Source organism: Schistocerca piceifrons, chromosome 4 (genome assembly GCF_021461385.2).
Source record: "Schistocerca piceifrons isolate TAMUIC-IGC-003096 chromosome 4, iqSchPice1.1, whole genome shotgun sequence".
Taxonomy (NCBI): Eukaryota; Metazoa; Arthropoda; class Insecta; order Orthoptera; family Acrididae; genus Schistocerca; species Schistocerca piceifrons.
The window spans coordinates 367,577,666-367,593,308 of NC_060141.1; the positions used below are offsets into that span (position 1 = coordinate 367,577,666).

At 44.9% G+C, this 15,643-nt stretch overlaps 1 protein-coding gene across 1 annotated transcript in view; it reads right to left on the reverse strand.

The window, feature by feature from the left end:
* Positions 1–15,643, reverse strand: part of LOC124795846 (mucin-5AC-like) — a 111,491-nt gene that overhangs the window by 21,040 nt on the left and 74,808 nt on the right. The window contains exon 4 of the mRNA XM_047259928.1: positions 11,856–12,376. Within this exon, the coding sequence (XP_047115884.1) occupies positions 11,856–12,376 (521 nt within the window). The remainder of the gene's footprint in view (positions 1–11,855; positions 12,377–15,643) is intronic.

Here is a 15,643-nt window from a genome sequence, read left to right on the forward strand (position 1 = left end):
AAAAGCACTGTACGAAATGCAAGTCGAAAGTCTCCGCCAGGAACAATCTCCTACGGAAACTGGCCGGATCACAGTGGGGTACTCAACCTGAAACAATCCGAAAATCTGCAATGGCATTATGCTATTCTGCGGCAGAGTATGCCTGTCCTGTTTGGAATAATTCAACTCATGCCAGACAGGTGGATGTAGCTCTCAACGAAACCTGCAGAAATGTAACAGGTTGCTTGAACCCCACTCCAGTCGAATGGCTTTACCACCTTGCACGAATATCACTACAACCTGTTCGAAGAGAGAGAGCTGCGAACAAGGACAGAAAGGCAGTGGGACAGGAAATTACTCATCCTCTGTATGGGCATAAAACGCATCCGCAACGACTGAAGTCAAGGAAGAGTTTCCTTAGGACATCAAAGGAACTTAGAACCACTGCTGAAAAAGCTAGGTTACAACCATGGAGGGCTACCACCTATCTTCCCCCTGGTTGAATAAGAGTTGTTGAAGCTTTACCTCCGCCCGTGACAGGGAATGTACAACTTGGAAGTCCCTGAACAGACAGAGATACAGAGTTGAAAGATCAAAAGTTAACCTGGCAAAATGGGGATACATTGAACCAAATGATATTCGGTGTGACTGTGGGGAAGAGCAGACAGTCCGGCACATGGTTCAGTGTCGATTGTGTCCAGTCTCCTGTACAGAAGATGACATTCACCAAGCAACAGAAAATGCACTGGAAGTGACCAAGCATTGGTCAAAAGTAATTTACCCATAACTGTGTAAAATGTATTTACATGTTCCTGTATGTTTCTCACACGAGAATAAAAATTGGGAAGGTCAAGTCACGTACCAGCTGTCAAGATATTTAGAATGAACTGAGATCACTACTTAAATGGCAAATATTACGCCCAGAATTCAAGAGATCAGCCTACAATCTAGTAACCAGGAACCTCTCTTCTTCTTATTATTATTTGAAACATCCCCACAATGAAAAATCTCTCATTGTCAGGATTGGAATGGGCTACCTTTTGGTCAGGCACCAGCTCAGCACAGGCGCATACCTACCTCATTAAGAGTCTGTAAAGCTATTACCCTACACATTACAAGTGATTTATTTGGGAGACATAATAATTACAGTCTTGGCTACTTACTCTGAAGAGTAGAAATACTAATGCTAGAAATACTAATGCAGTTCGATTTGATAGAACTCTTGATGCACAGAAGCATCAAAATAGATCGTGCCGAATTAATTGTTAGTAGAATATGCCGCGTGACCTCGTTGGCTCACACCGTTCGAGTGACTGTGTTCTGGGCTAGAGGTGTGGTGCCCTACTTCAAGCCCACTTACTTTCACAGTCTTAAATAGATGTGTATCATATTTTAAAATTGTGAGCCTGAGGAGTACACCATTTCAAATTTATTAAGTCTGCAGACGATGACATACTGTCAAAACTAGCTGCTGAGGAATAACAATTTTACCTTCTTCGTGGAGGTTATGCAACAAATTTCATTTGTATGACATTCGTCGCTTATTAGTGAATGGCGTGTGCTTGCGTTTTGGTTCGAAATACTAATGAAGAAATTAAAGCCTCATGTGTATTTCACTGTTTTCACTATTGCAATCACATCAGGTTAGACATATGAAGAAGCATCCCCTCAAAGTATTATCTGATATAAATTCATAAAAATACTGTATTATCAACATAGGTAGTGCCTCACTTCTTGCATCGGAAGATACTGTGACCGGATCACTTCCAGTGACGTGTGAGAGCTGTTACTATTTCGTTCAGCGACTGGTAGAAATAAGTATAAGACGTCAGCCGTGTTAAATCCTTTCCCCTGTTATTCCGGTAGCTTAAGATTTGCCAGACCCCCCTCTCACCGCTAACGCTGTCAGTTCCGTGTCGGACCCCGCTAAGCGAGCACGTCTTTCTTAGGCGCGATTCAACCGTAACTTTCCCGAAAACATGATGCTGCAAGACATTTAGCACTCCGTTCCAATGTAGACACAATAGGCTGTGGTGTCCGCCAGCGTCCATCTGCTGGCGATGAGGCGAAACAGACAATTTTCCGTAAGAAACACAAGTTTAAAGATTAATCTTGTCCCTACAGCCATCCATTCCAAAACCAAGTAAGAAGTGAGATAGCAAAGTCCGTAACGGCCTTCCGTGAAATTGCCATCTCTTTGTGCACAGTCATCACAGGTGTTGATTACTATTACTTCCCGCCATTCCCTCCTCTAACACGAGCTGAGGGTTAACACGCGATGTTTCAAAACATAACAATATAGCAGATACAGTGGAAAACTACGGTTTTACTCATTCACTGTTATTTGCCATCAATACTAAGAAATAAAACAAACGTTATTTTTCATGTAATTAAGTCTATTTTTCCTTGCAGTTGCCGTTAATATTCGGGCAATTTTCAGTCCTGGATACCATTTATCAAGGTAGGTGATACGGTGCTTAAAACACTGAACTGGTTTTCGAGAGGAGAACGGTATAAATACTCGTACGGGTCATTTGATTTAGGTATTCTGTGGTTACCTGAACGTAAGGATGGTTCCTTACACAGGTCTCGTCCTCGTTTCCCGCTTTCCTTCTATAACTGAGCTTGTGATCTGCCACTAATGACACCGAAAACATGTTTAACGCTTACATTCCAATCATTTTGTTACCTTCCAGTTATAGAAATATGAAACCGGAATTTTCCTATAGATGGTGATAGCGGTCACCGTAGGAACGTGAGACCGCGTCTGCAGCGCCATCTGCTTCCTGTAACGGTTGACGACGAATGTCAACACAAATTAACCTAAATTACATACATCGGTATCTGTTTCAAACCCGTAAACATGTCTAGTTTTGTGTCTACGAGCTACGATTTGCGAACAGCATTGGTTTTCTTTTATCATCTGAAGAAAACTGCTGCAGAATCGCGTCAAACGCTCTTGGGAAAACAGCGTTTCGAGTGGTTCAAAAAATTCAAAAGTGGTGATTTGGACGTGAGAAACGACGATCGCGGGAAACCATCGAAAAAGTTCGAAGACAGCGAGTTGCAGGCCTTATTGGATGAAGATGACACTGAGACTCAACAGGAACTCACGGAACAACTGAATGTGATGCAGAAAGCCGTTTCTCTACAGTTGAAAGCTACGGGAAAGGTGCAGGAAGTGGGAAAATGGGTTCCGCATGAACTGAATAAAAGGCGGCAAGCAACTCGAAAGACCATTCGTGAAATGCTGCTCGCCAGATACAAAAGAAAATCGTTTCTCCATTGAATAGTGACAGGTGATGAAAACTGGATATATTTTGAGAATCCTAAGCGTCGTAAACCATGGATGAATCCATCTAAACCATCGACATTCTCTGCAAGACCAAATCTCTTTGGAAAGAAGATAAGCATTGTATTTGGTGGGATCAGAAGGGTGTCATCTATTGTGAGCTGCTAAAACCTGTTGATGCTGTTAACACCTATCGCTACCAACAGCAAATGAGCGATTTAAATCGAGCATTAAGTGAGAAGCGACAAGAATATGGAAGTAGGCAACACAAAGTAATATTGCTCCATGATAAAGGCCCGTCACACACAGCAAAACGGGTCAGGGAATCGATCGAGGCGTTCAGTTGGGAAATACTAGGGCATGCGGCTTATTCTCCAGACTTGGCACCTTAGGATTATCATCTACACACATCAAAAAAAGTTTTGCATCACCTCGGTTCCGAGAGTTCCGGAACCTGTACAGAAAATTGGAACAGAGATCAACATAAACATCATTTCGGCCCTTTTTATTGCTCATGAAAACCACATATTACATGTTGTACACCATAAAGCGAGACCTTGAGAGGTGGTGGTTCAGTCTGCTGTACATACCGGTACCTCTAATACCCAGCAGCACGTCCTCTTGCATTGATGCATACCTGTATTCGTCGGGGCATACTATCCACAAGTTCATCAAGGCACTGTCAGTCCAGATCGTCCCACTCCTCAACGGCGATTCGGCGTAGATCCCTCAGAGTGGTTGGTGGGTCACGTCGTCCATAAACAGTCCTTTTCAATCTATCCTGAAGGAAGTCATTCGCACGATGTGCACGATGGGGGCGCGAAATGTCGTCCATGAAGACGAATACCTCGCCAATATGATGCCGATATGGTTGCACTGTCGGTCGAAGGATGGCATTCGCGTATCGTACAGCCGTCACGACGCCCTCCATGACCATCAGTGGCGTACGTCGGCCCCACATAATGCCACTCCAAAACAGCAGGGAACCTCCACCTTGCTGCACTTACTGGACAGTGTGTCTAAGGCGGGTTCCTCCTAACACGTTTCTGACGATTGTCTGGTTGAAGGCATAAGCGACACTTATCGGTGAAGAGAACGTGATGCCAATTCTGAGTGATCCATTCGACTTGGTCCTATCTGTACCGAGCTGCATGGTGTCGCGGTTGCAAAGATGGACCGCGCCATGGACGTTAGGAGTGAAGTTGCGCATCATGCAGCCTATTGCGCACAGTTTGAGTCGTAACACGACGTCCTTTTGCTGCACGAAAAGTATTATTCAGCATGGTGGGGTTGCTGTCAGGGTTCCTCCGAGCCACAATCCGTAGGCAGCGGTCATCCACTGCAGTAGTAGCCCTTGGCCGGCCTGTCAACGACAGTTCCTGTCTCTCTGTATCTCCTCAATGTTCGAACAACATCGCTTTGGTTCATTCCGAGACGCCTGGACATTTCCCTGTTGAGCGCCCTTCTTGGCACAAAGTAACAATGTGGACGCGATCTAATCGTGGTATTGACCGTCTAGGCATGGTTGAACTACAGACAGCATGAACCGTGTACCTCCTTCCTGGTGGAATGACTGGAACTGATGAGTTGTCGTACCCCCTCCATCTAATAGGCGCTGCTCATGCATGGTTGTTTACATCTTTGGGCGGGTTTAGTGACATCTGTGAACAGTAAAAGAGACTGTGTCTGTGATACAATGGCCACACTCAACTTCTATCTTCAGGAGTTCTGAGAACCGGGGTGATGCAAAACTTTTGTTGATGTGTGTATTTGCATCACTGGGGCACGCTATAGCCTGTCAGAGAGGTGGGAGAAATGTATAAACAGCAATGGAGATTATTTTGAATAAAATATTTCGCGATAATACAAAACGTGCTGCCCTTCTCTGAACTTTTTCGATGTACTCCGTCAATCCCATCTTCTAACGATTCCACACCGCGCAGCAGTATTCTAAAAGAGGGCGGACAAGCGTACAGCCACAACATTTTCTATTCGTTCCTTAGAATTTAAATTATTCCTAATTGTAATTCCTAGATATTTAGTTGAATTTACGACCTTTAGATTTGATGATTTAACATGTAACCAAAGTTTAACGGATTCCTTTTAGTATTCATGTGCATGACCTTACAATTTTCGTTATTTATTGTCAATTGCCAATTTTCACACCATACAGATGTCTTTTCTACATCGTTTTGAAGTTTGTTTTGATCTTCTGATGACTTTACTAGTCGATGAACGACAGCATTATCTCCAAACAACCTAAGACAGCTGCTCAGATTGTCTCCTAAATCGTTTATATAAGTAAGGAACAACAGAGGGCCTATAACACTGTCTTGGGGAACGCCAGAAATCACATATGTTTTATTCAATGACTTTTCGTCAATTGCTACGAACTGTGACCTCTCTGACGGGAAATCACGAATACAGTCGCATAACTGAGACAATATTCCATAAGCAAGCAATTTCACTATAAGCCGCTTGTATGGAAAAGCCTTATGGAAATCCAAGAATACGAAATCAATTTTAAATCCCTTGTCAGTAGCACTCAATACTTCATGTGAGAGCTAGTTGTATTTCACGAGAACGATGTTTTCTAAATGCGTGTTGACTGTGTGTCAAATGTGTGTGAAATCTTATGGGACTTAACTGCTAAGGTCCTAAACTTACACATTACTTAACCTAAATTATCCTAAAGATAAACACACACACACCCATGCCCAAGGGAGGACTCGAACCTCCGGCTGGACCAGCCGTACAGTATATGACTGCAGCGCCTAAGACCGCTCGGCTAATCCCGCGCGGCTTGACTGTGTGTCAACGAACCGATCTCTTCGAGGTTTATTCATAAAGTTCGAACACAATATATGTTCCAAAATCCTGCTGCGTATCGACGTTATTGATATGGGTCTGTAATTTAGTAGATTATTCTTACTACCTTTCTTGAATATTGGCATGACCACGGTAACGGTTGCTTAGCAGTGACTATGTATATACACATATATACATATATAGACATGTATATCTGGGTTATGAACAGCTGTTCGACCATTGTATCCCATTCTTTTTAACTCTCTTCAAACAACCATTGTGCTAGTTAGACTGTTGGCAGTGCTCTGTATCACACGTGTGAATCCTTCCGACGATTTCATGCGACATTTTACAACAGCCCTCCGCAATCTTCGATGGGTCCTCTCCGTCAGAACATGAGGTCTGCCTGGCCTTGGTTCAGCTGTGGTTCTTCCTTCGTACTCGCAATCCACAATCGCATCACCGACAGTCCATTGGGGCAGCTCTAGAAGGACTAAAATGTTCCTGATGGATTTGCTACTGAGGTGAAATTCAGTGTCTCGTTCACTATATTTTTAGAAGGTGATATCCCACTCCTCTTACGTATTTGAAACATGTCGCACTACCACCTTGAGCTGCTGGTAAAATACTTTAATTACATAACCAGTTTCACTTGTCTGACACTCATCAAGTTCTTATATACCAAATAAAATAATACGTAAGTATCGTTATAAGCGTAAATTGTCACGAAAGTGTTAGCAAATGTAAATGTTAACAACAACCCAGACGCAATGAATTGTCACGTACTCACATAAAAGTATTCACAGGCTCATGTTAGGCTAAATGTAAAATCATTGTCGTCAGATGATAAAACCATTAATTATACACTGAAAATAAAAGTAACTCATTACGGAATCCATATCGTAAATGGTTCACATTTGTATCTGTTATCATTTCGTTACTATGTTCGTTGTGCGAATAAAGCATTTTACCAGCAGCTCAAGGCGATAATATGACATTTTTCAAAGTCCACTTTCGAACTCTCCTGACCAGCTCATTCTGCTGGTACTACATCTTTACTGACAATATAGTATTTCCCGCCGCTTTATATACTGTCAGGTCCGCCTGTTTTGACATCTAGTGGTCAATTCCGCATTACATATGGGTGTGCGGACAATTTTGATCAGATAGTGTACATGCTCAAGTGTCGTCTGCTACCGTGTAGTCACATCAGGATTGAACCCAGTTTTGACTCCGCCCGGAGTAGCCGCGTGGTCTCAGGCGCCTTGTCACGGTTCGCGAGGCTCCGCCGCCCCCCCCCCCCCCTTCGGAGGTTCGAGTCCTTTCTTGGACATAGGTGTGTGTGTGTTGTCCTTAGCGTTAGTTAGTTTAAGTCAGATTATGTAGTGTGAAAGCTTAGGGACCGATGACCTCAGCAGTTAGGTTCCATAGGATCTTATCAGAATTTTCCAAATTTTTCCAGTTTTGGCAGTGACAAACGAGGTAATTATTTATTTGCTTACTTTTCATTTTCATTTATTCGTTCTGGTAGTACATGTACTATGAGAAGCTAGAAATGGGAAAACTGATCTTCGCTTACCGCAATGGCGTAGAACGGTGCTAGCGCACGTCATCACGTCGAAGGCCCTATACTTTCGGTGTGTGAAAGAAAGACTAGAAGAGTAGCACCTGTGTGGAAATGCCTAATGACTGAAGTGACTGCTCACAAAAACCTGAGGGTCCTGTTTCGAGTCTCGGTCTGGCAGGTATATTCCACTAGCATGACATATTCGTTAGACTGAGTTGGTTACTGGTATGTTCTTTCCGCAAATTCAACATTATTCGGTAAATCTATTGGTGATGATTAAAATTGCATCATCAGGCGTGATAGCAAATAATGAAATTTTATGTATTGTCTAGGCTCTTAATTCTTGGAAGAATGCTTGATTAACTTTTATGTGATTTGGGGGAATACATATACACTATGTGATCAAAAGTATCCCAACACCTGGCTGAAAATGACTTGTAAGTTCGTGGCACCCTCCATCGGTAATGCTGGAATTCAATATGGTGTTGGCCCACCCTTAGCCTTGATGACAATTTCCACTCTCGCTTGCATACGTTCAACAAGCAAGGTTTCTTGGGTAATGGCAGCCCATTCTTCACGAAGGGCTCCACTAGGGAGACATATCGATGTCGATCGGTGAGGTCTGGTACAAAGTCGGCTTTCCAAAACATCCCAGAGGCGTTCTATAGAATTCAGGTCAGGACTCTGTGCAGGCCAGTCCATTACAGGGATGTTATTGTCGTGTAACCACTCCGCCACAGGCCGTGCATTATGAAAAGGCTCTCGATTGTGTTGAAAGATGCAATCGCTATCCCCACATTGCTCAACAACGAGAAGCAAGAAGGTGCTTAAAATATCAATGTAGGTCTGTCCTGTGATAATACCATGCAAAACAACAAGGGGTGCTAGCCCCTTCCAAGAAAAAAACGACCACACGATAATACCACCGCCTCCGAATTTTACTGTTGGCGCTACACACTCTGGCAGATGACGTTCACCGAGCATTCGCCATACTCTCAGCCTGCCATCGAATCACCACGCTGTTTACTGTGATTCCCACTCCACACAACCTTTTTCCACCGTTCAATCGTCCAATGTTTACACTCCTGACACCAAACGAGGCGTCGTTTGGCATTTACCGGCGTGATGTGTTGCTTATGAGCAGCCGCTCGATCATGAAATCCAAGTTTTCTCACCTCCCGCCTAACTGTCACGTTACTTGCAGTGGATCCTGATGTAGTTTGGAATTCCTGTGTGATGGTCTGGGTAGATGTCTGCCTATTACATATTACGACCCTCTTCAACTGTCGGCAGTCTCTGTCAATCAACAGACGAGGTCGGCCTGTACGCTTTTGTGCTGTACGTGTCCCTCCACTATCACATCGGAAACAGTGGACGTAGGGATGTTTAGGAGTGTGGAAATGTCGCGTACAGACGTGTGACACAAGTGACACCCAACACCTGGCCACGTTCCAAGTCCGTGAGTTCCGCGGAACGCTCCATTCTGCTCTCTCACGATGTCTAATGACTACTGAGGTCGCTGATATGGGGTAACTGGCAGTAGGTGGCAGCACATTGCACCTAATATGAAAAATGTATGTTTTTGTGGGAGTCCGGATACTTTTGATCACATAGTGTAGTTGACAATTATAGCAGAAAGAAAGGCTCCATAACGGCTACCCGTCGAGTAGAACTGGGTTTCGATGGTAGATACAGGTACGTCATTCCACGCTGCTTCAACTGTACGCCAGAGATCAGCACCTGCTCTGAGTGGCGGGCAGTGACATAACAGTCTGTCGGCAACGCACGACCAGAGGTATTGTGGATCAGGACAGAACGAGCAACATGCGGGCTTGCGTTATCGTGTTGAAATGTAATATCATGGAGACCTCGAAAATTGAAAAATCCACTTGGCCTGAAAACGTTAAAAATGTAACGCCTGCTGTCTGAACTACGGGATATGCGTACCAGTGGTAATCCTGCTGTATACCAAATGGGACGCCGAACCGGGTTTGGCCTGAATGACTCGAAACGAATGCAAAGCGTTTTCCTGCTGCTCATAACACTGCGAACTGTCGTGGACGGTAAGATGTACGGGAATCATCGTCCTAGGAAAGGGAATGGTTTCATTGATGTCCTTTATGCCACCTCCTGAGCGTTTTCGAGCTGATTCTGAGTGACGGTGTGACTGTAACGTTTTCCCCGGCCACTCATAAGAAAATCACGTGATTTCAACGCTGTGAGTCGTAGTTCTAGCCTCCATCGAAGAGGGGCCAAAAGTGGGGTAAAATGTCGGTAAGCGGGGTTGTACCGACCTTCCGAAGGGAAACGTTCACAATGGCGTTGGGCAGAATTTTGGTGAAATTTGGTGCCAGTGTGACGTCATTATTCACCTTTCACTTCACATGAACTTCTGAGCTCTGACCTTTTTTTCGTGTGTGCCGAGGCCTTACTGTATGAAGCGTCGCGGAGTCCGAGGATAACGGCGCCGGGCGCCACACGTTTCCACCATCGGAGAGGAAGGTTGTGTGCACGTTTGAACGAAATTTCAAACGTAAGCGTCGCAATGGGTGGAAATTAATTTCGAGAAAATTGATCGTCTAATTCTATTGTGCAGTATACTTCGCGCAGTTGCGCTGAATTTGCATATCCAAGCATGTGGTATTTCACATGATTAGGACGTTTACTGCTTGCCGACTTCGTGATTTTGCTGTTTTAATGGTCAGCAGTGTATTAAATCCTTATATTAGCGTCGGTTGTCGAAGCTGTCTGATGGCTGACGGAAGCAGCGTCATTTTTCGTTTTTTTTTTTTTTTTTTTTTTTTTTTTTTTTTTTTTTTTTTTTTTTTTTTTTTTTTTTTTTTTACTGAGTCTAGCTGATACAATGAACAGTGTTAATTGTATTCAAAAGTTTTCTGTGTAGTTGTGAGTGTACTACGTCGCAGCTGCGTGAATTCGAAGGCGGGTAAGTTGTTGGTGCTCTATCGTGGGTGCATACATAACCAAGGTAGCCCAAGCTTTCCGTGTTTCAAGACGCACCATACCGAAGATTCATATCGAATGCAGGGAAATCGGGAAAACATCATTCGTAACGTGAACCAAATTGTGTGTTGAGTTATCCTGACAGGCAGTCACTGAAGAGTATGACGATGAAATACGAAGGGAACGACAGCTACAAAACTCACTGCAGAACTGAATGTCACACCTGCGAACCCTGACAGCACTAAAACAACATGAAGGGAATCACAGAAACAGGGAATTGCAGCGCGACCTAAAGTTACAAAACCACTCGATAGTGGACAGGAAAACGTCGTCCCGAAGCCATAAAACGTGGACTGTGGGCCATGGAAGAAAGTCATTCGGTTAAATGGTTTAAATGGCTCTGAGCATTATGGGACTCAACTGCTGTGGTCATAAGTCCCCTAGAATTTAGAACTACTTAAACATAACTAACCTAAGGACATCACACACACCCATGCCCGAGGCAGGATTCGAACCTGCAACCGTGGCAGCAGCGCGGCTCCGGACTGGAGCGCCTAGAACCGCACGGCCACCGCGGCCGGCTCATTCGGTCAGATAAGTTGTTTCAAGCGGTTTACAACTTCTGGTCGAGTTTAAGTCCCACGAATGAAAAATGACGATCTTCGGTGATGATTTGAGCAGCCTTATCATGGTATACTATGGGTTCCATAGGTTGGGGTTGTTGGGGTTGTCTGGGGGGAAGATACAAAACAGCGAGGTCATCGGTCTCATCGGATTGTTCCATAGGTACTCTGCTATATCGCATTAATGCCAAGGATTTTGTGGTCATTTTGGCTGACCAGGTCCATCGTATGGTACAACGTTTGTTCTGCAACGATGACGCTGTGTTCCAAGAAGACAGGGCCCCATTTCACATAGTTCACATCGTCCAAGGTTGGTTTTTGTCAGCAGCTCCTCTGGCCACCAGAGTGAGCAGATTCCAATATTGTTGAGTCTTTGCTGTCTACTTTGGAGAGAAGGGAGCGTGATCGCTAATCCATCATCGTTACCTGAACTTGCCATTATTTTTCAGGAAGAATGGTAGCCTATAAGAGTCTCTTGTAAACCATACAAGACCTGTATTTATCCATCATGTGACAACTGGAAGCTGTTTTGAATGCAAAGGTTTTCCTGCGCCTTATTAGGCATTGTAATGTACTGTGTCTGTGGTGATTCCATATATTTGTCCGCCCCCTATTTGAGACGCACCTGGTGAGGCGGCGGCAATCGCCTGGTGGCTGGTGTACTGCGACGAGACGGCGGCCGGGTGCTGACGGTGCTGTGTCGACAGCACGTAGTCCGGCTGCTGCTGTGGTTGCTGTTGCTGGTACTGTTGCGGCTGCTGCTGGTAATACGTGTGTCGCTGAGGCAGACTGCCGAAGGCGTCCTGCTGTGTCTGTGTCTGGGGTTGGGCCTGCGGCTGCTGCGGGAAGAAGTGGAGCTGCTGCGTCGCTTGCTGCTTGCTGCCGCCAAAGTACGCGTCGCTGGAGAAGGGCGGGAAGCTGACGTAGGAGGAGGCGGAGCCCGCGCCCGGCCCCTCGAGCAGGAAGTCGGAGGCGCGCGGGGGCGGCAGCAGCGAGTGCAGGTAGTAGGGCCCGGGGTGCGTCTGCTGCGCCGCTGACAGGTCGCGGCTGTCCTCGGGGAAGGCGGCGGGGGGCGGCTGGTCGCGCGGGGGCGGCACCAGGCGGCCCGAGAAGCCCGCGTTCTGGTCGCGCCGCGGGCCCACCGCACTGCAACACACACACCACCACGACACTCGTAATGGAACGGAATAAGAAGATAGTTAGGCCCCAGTACATTTTAACAGACATATCTACGATTGCTCCATTAAATTTCGAGCGTGCAGTCGCATAAATTCTGTCGTATACAGTTCGGCTATCTTCAGAGTAAGCCCAAAGACTGCTACACACGGTTTGAATCATACTTGACAAACAGAATACAAAAGGCTGTGCTGAATAATTCTGGTAATGTCGGAAACGTAGAAAGGTAATAATTGCGGAGAAATCACAAAGGGAGTCCCACAAATCCCATTAGTGAGAAAGCAACACAAGAGTTAGTTAATAGTATTTTCCAGAGAATTATTAAATGGTTCTCTGGAAATCGACTCCTCCTGGTTTTTTTTTCTTTCTTTTTTTTAAAAAAAGAACGTACTATATTCAATTCTGTACAATAACCAGAGACAAATGTAGCACATGAGCAGTAGAATACCCTAAATTTTTGGGTGTACATACAGTTGAAACTTTGAACTGGAAGAAACAAATTACTGAGCTTCTCAAACAATTAAGTTCAGCTTATAATTGATGATTTTGGTAATAAACGTATCGAACTCCTGACATATTTTTCACATATACACTCAATAATGTCTTGCAGAATTATTTTCTGGGGTAGCTGTAAGAAAATATCGATTACACAGAAGCGAGCAGCATAAATAATACGTTATGTCTACCCGTGGATGTCATATAGATATCTCTTCAAAGAGTTACGCTTTTTAACTGTGCCATCACAATACATATTATCGCTAGTGAAATCCATCGTAAATAATCCATCACAATTTGAGACAAACAGTGATGTACATGCCTACAACACGAGAACAGAAAATGACTCGTTCCCCATTATTTCGATAAAAGAATCGTTCAGATATCCTATGGAATATTAACTAACTAACTGAAGCTACAGCACTCACTCCGTCCTTTCAAACTCTCCGACCATGCCATTGCGCATGCGGTCACAGATACGAGGGCGTGCTGCAAAGTAATGCCTCCGATTTTTTTTTCTGTTCTCAATATTGTGTATTGTGTATTAAACAGAGGACCTAGAAACAACGGAGAGGCTTCGTCCCGCCGTAGCCCTCAGTGGTTCACAATCCCAGAACAGGCCACAGCAGTCCACCCAACCCACCGCCGCTTCGCACCGAACCCAGGGTTATTGTGTTGTACGGCACCCAGTGGACACCCCTGGGAACGTCTCATACCAGACGAGTGTAACTCCAAATGTTTGCATGGTAGAATAATTGTGGTGTACGCGTACGTCGAGACACTGTTTGCGCAGCAATCGCCAACATAATGCAACTGAGGCGGAGTAAGGGGAACCAGCCCGCAATCGCCGAGGCAGCTAGGAAATCCGCCTTAAAAACCATCCACAGGCTGGCCGGCACACCGGACCTCGACGCTAATCCGCCGGGCGGATTCGTGCTGGGTACCGGCACGCCTTGCCGCTCGGGAAGCAGCGTGTTTTTTTGTTATTTTTTCTTTTTTCTGTGTTTTTGTTTTATGTTTTTTTTATTTTTTTACGCAATGTCCTAACCACTTTTTTCTTTTTTTAAGACGCTACCCTTTTTTTACACGCTACCCCTTTTTTATTTTTTATTTTTTTCTTTTTTCCTTTTTTTGTTTTTTTTTTATTTTATTTAGACGCTACCCCCTTTTTGGACCACTTTTTTCCCTTAAAAAGCCCCTTAGGAAAATGGAACTAAAAAAATAAATAAAAAAATAAAAAACCTAAGTGCCACCGCCACTTGTCATATGATTACATTTAGGGAGCGTGTACAAATGAGAATTCTAGTAACTAAGTGTTACAAGTAAGTGTTACAACAACAAAGGTGGCATAAAAGAGTAAACAAAAAATAAAAATATAAACCACTGATGTAATTCTAACTAAAAGGTTCTTCAGTAATGTAACTGGTTCCACTTGGAGCCTCGCCATCGTTATCTGAAATCTCCAATAGCGCCTTTGAAGGGCATCTGCAACGGAGGCATTCTGCTTCGCTAGTGCCTCAAGGAAAACAGTATCCTTGCAGCAGCTTGTCTCTTCCTTTGGTCATGGCTGACAAGGCAGAACGTTGAGCCGTTAGTGTGATGCGGCACAGCACATTAACCACAGCCTGGCACCCCCCCCCCCCTTCCCCGCTGAGTGGGGGGTTAACGAAAGCGCTGCGTAAATAATTTGCGAAGAGCGTACGGTATTTCGGTGTGCTTTCGAGGGCATTGTGAGCATTTTGTAGGAACCACCAGTAATCAAGCTGCTCTTTCTCTCGGTCGCTAAAGATGTAGGCGACGGTAAGTCCTTTGAACCATGTAAGCGCATGATATTTTGCAGCCGGAAAGTAAGTTTCATCGGGACAGAGTAGGGTCTGCGGGTCAATCATATCAGGTGTGACCCGGAGGTATCAAGCCAATATCTTCTGTGTTAGTCGCCAAACTCCGGACGATGATGTGCAAGTAAAACGATGTTCATCGGTGTCCAAAAGGTGACAATCTGGGCAATAAGGGGAGTCTGCCAGTCCAATAGTGTGAAGTCGCTGGCGTGTGGCATATTTTTTGTTGGCGATCTGATACCACTTCGAACGCACCCTGGATGACAGAAAGTGGTGGTGTATCGTTTTCCACACTCTTGGCCAGTGAACCGTAGGGTACTTGTTTTCCACCACGTTATGGTGAACAGCCCGCAGAAGGTTGGTATAAAAATCTTTCGCCTTTGGTGGACGTGTGGCGGAGAGGTTCGAGCTGACATAGCTGTAATCAAGAATGAAGGTCGACACATGGGAGAGAACGTGTTAGACCGCGCGGCTAGCTGCCCGAGCTCTCAAAATTGGTTCAGATATTACATGTTAACGATATTACTCTGTCGACTTTGCCACTTCGGTGACGCAAGCTGCAACCCTCTGCTGCTAGAGGCCTCCGAACCGTAACATCTAACAAGGCGGCGTGTGACGTAACTATGTCGGTGAGTGAGAAACAGCGTGCTGTAATCGAGATTCTAACTCCAGGAACTTTCGTTCATACATCGAGCACCCTTTCCTTCAGCATGACAATGTCAGACCACAAACGAGCGCTGCCAAATCTGCAACAATCCGATGCCTTGGGTTTACTGTCGTCGATCTTCCTCCATACAGTCCCGGCTTCGACCCTCCGATTTTTTTCTCTTCCCAGAACCTAAAGAACGCCTTCGAGGACTTCACTTCGATAGTGATGAAGCTATGCAGGAGGATGTGAGGTTAC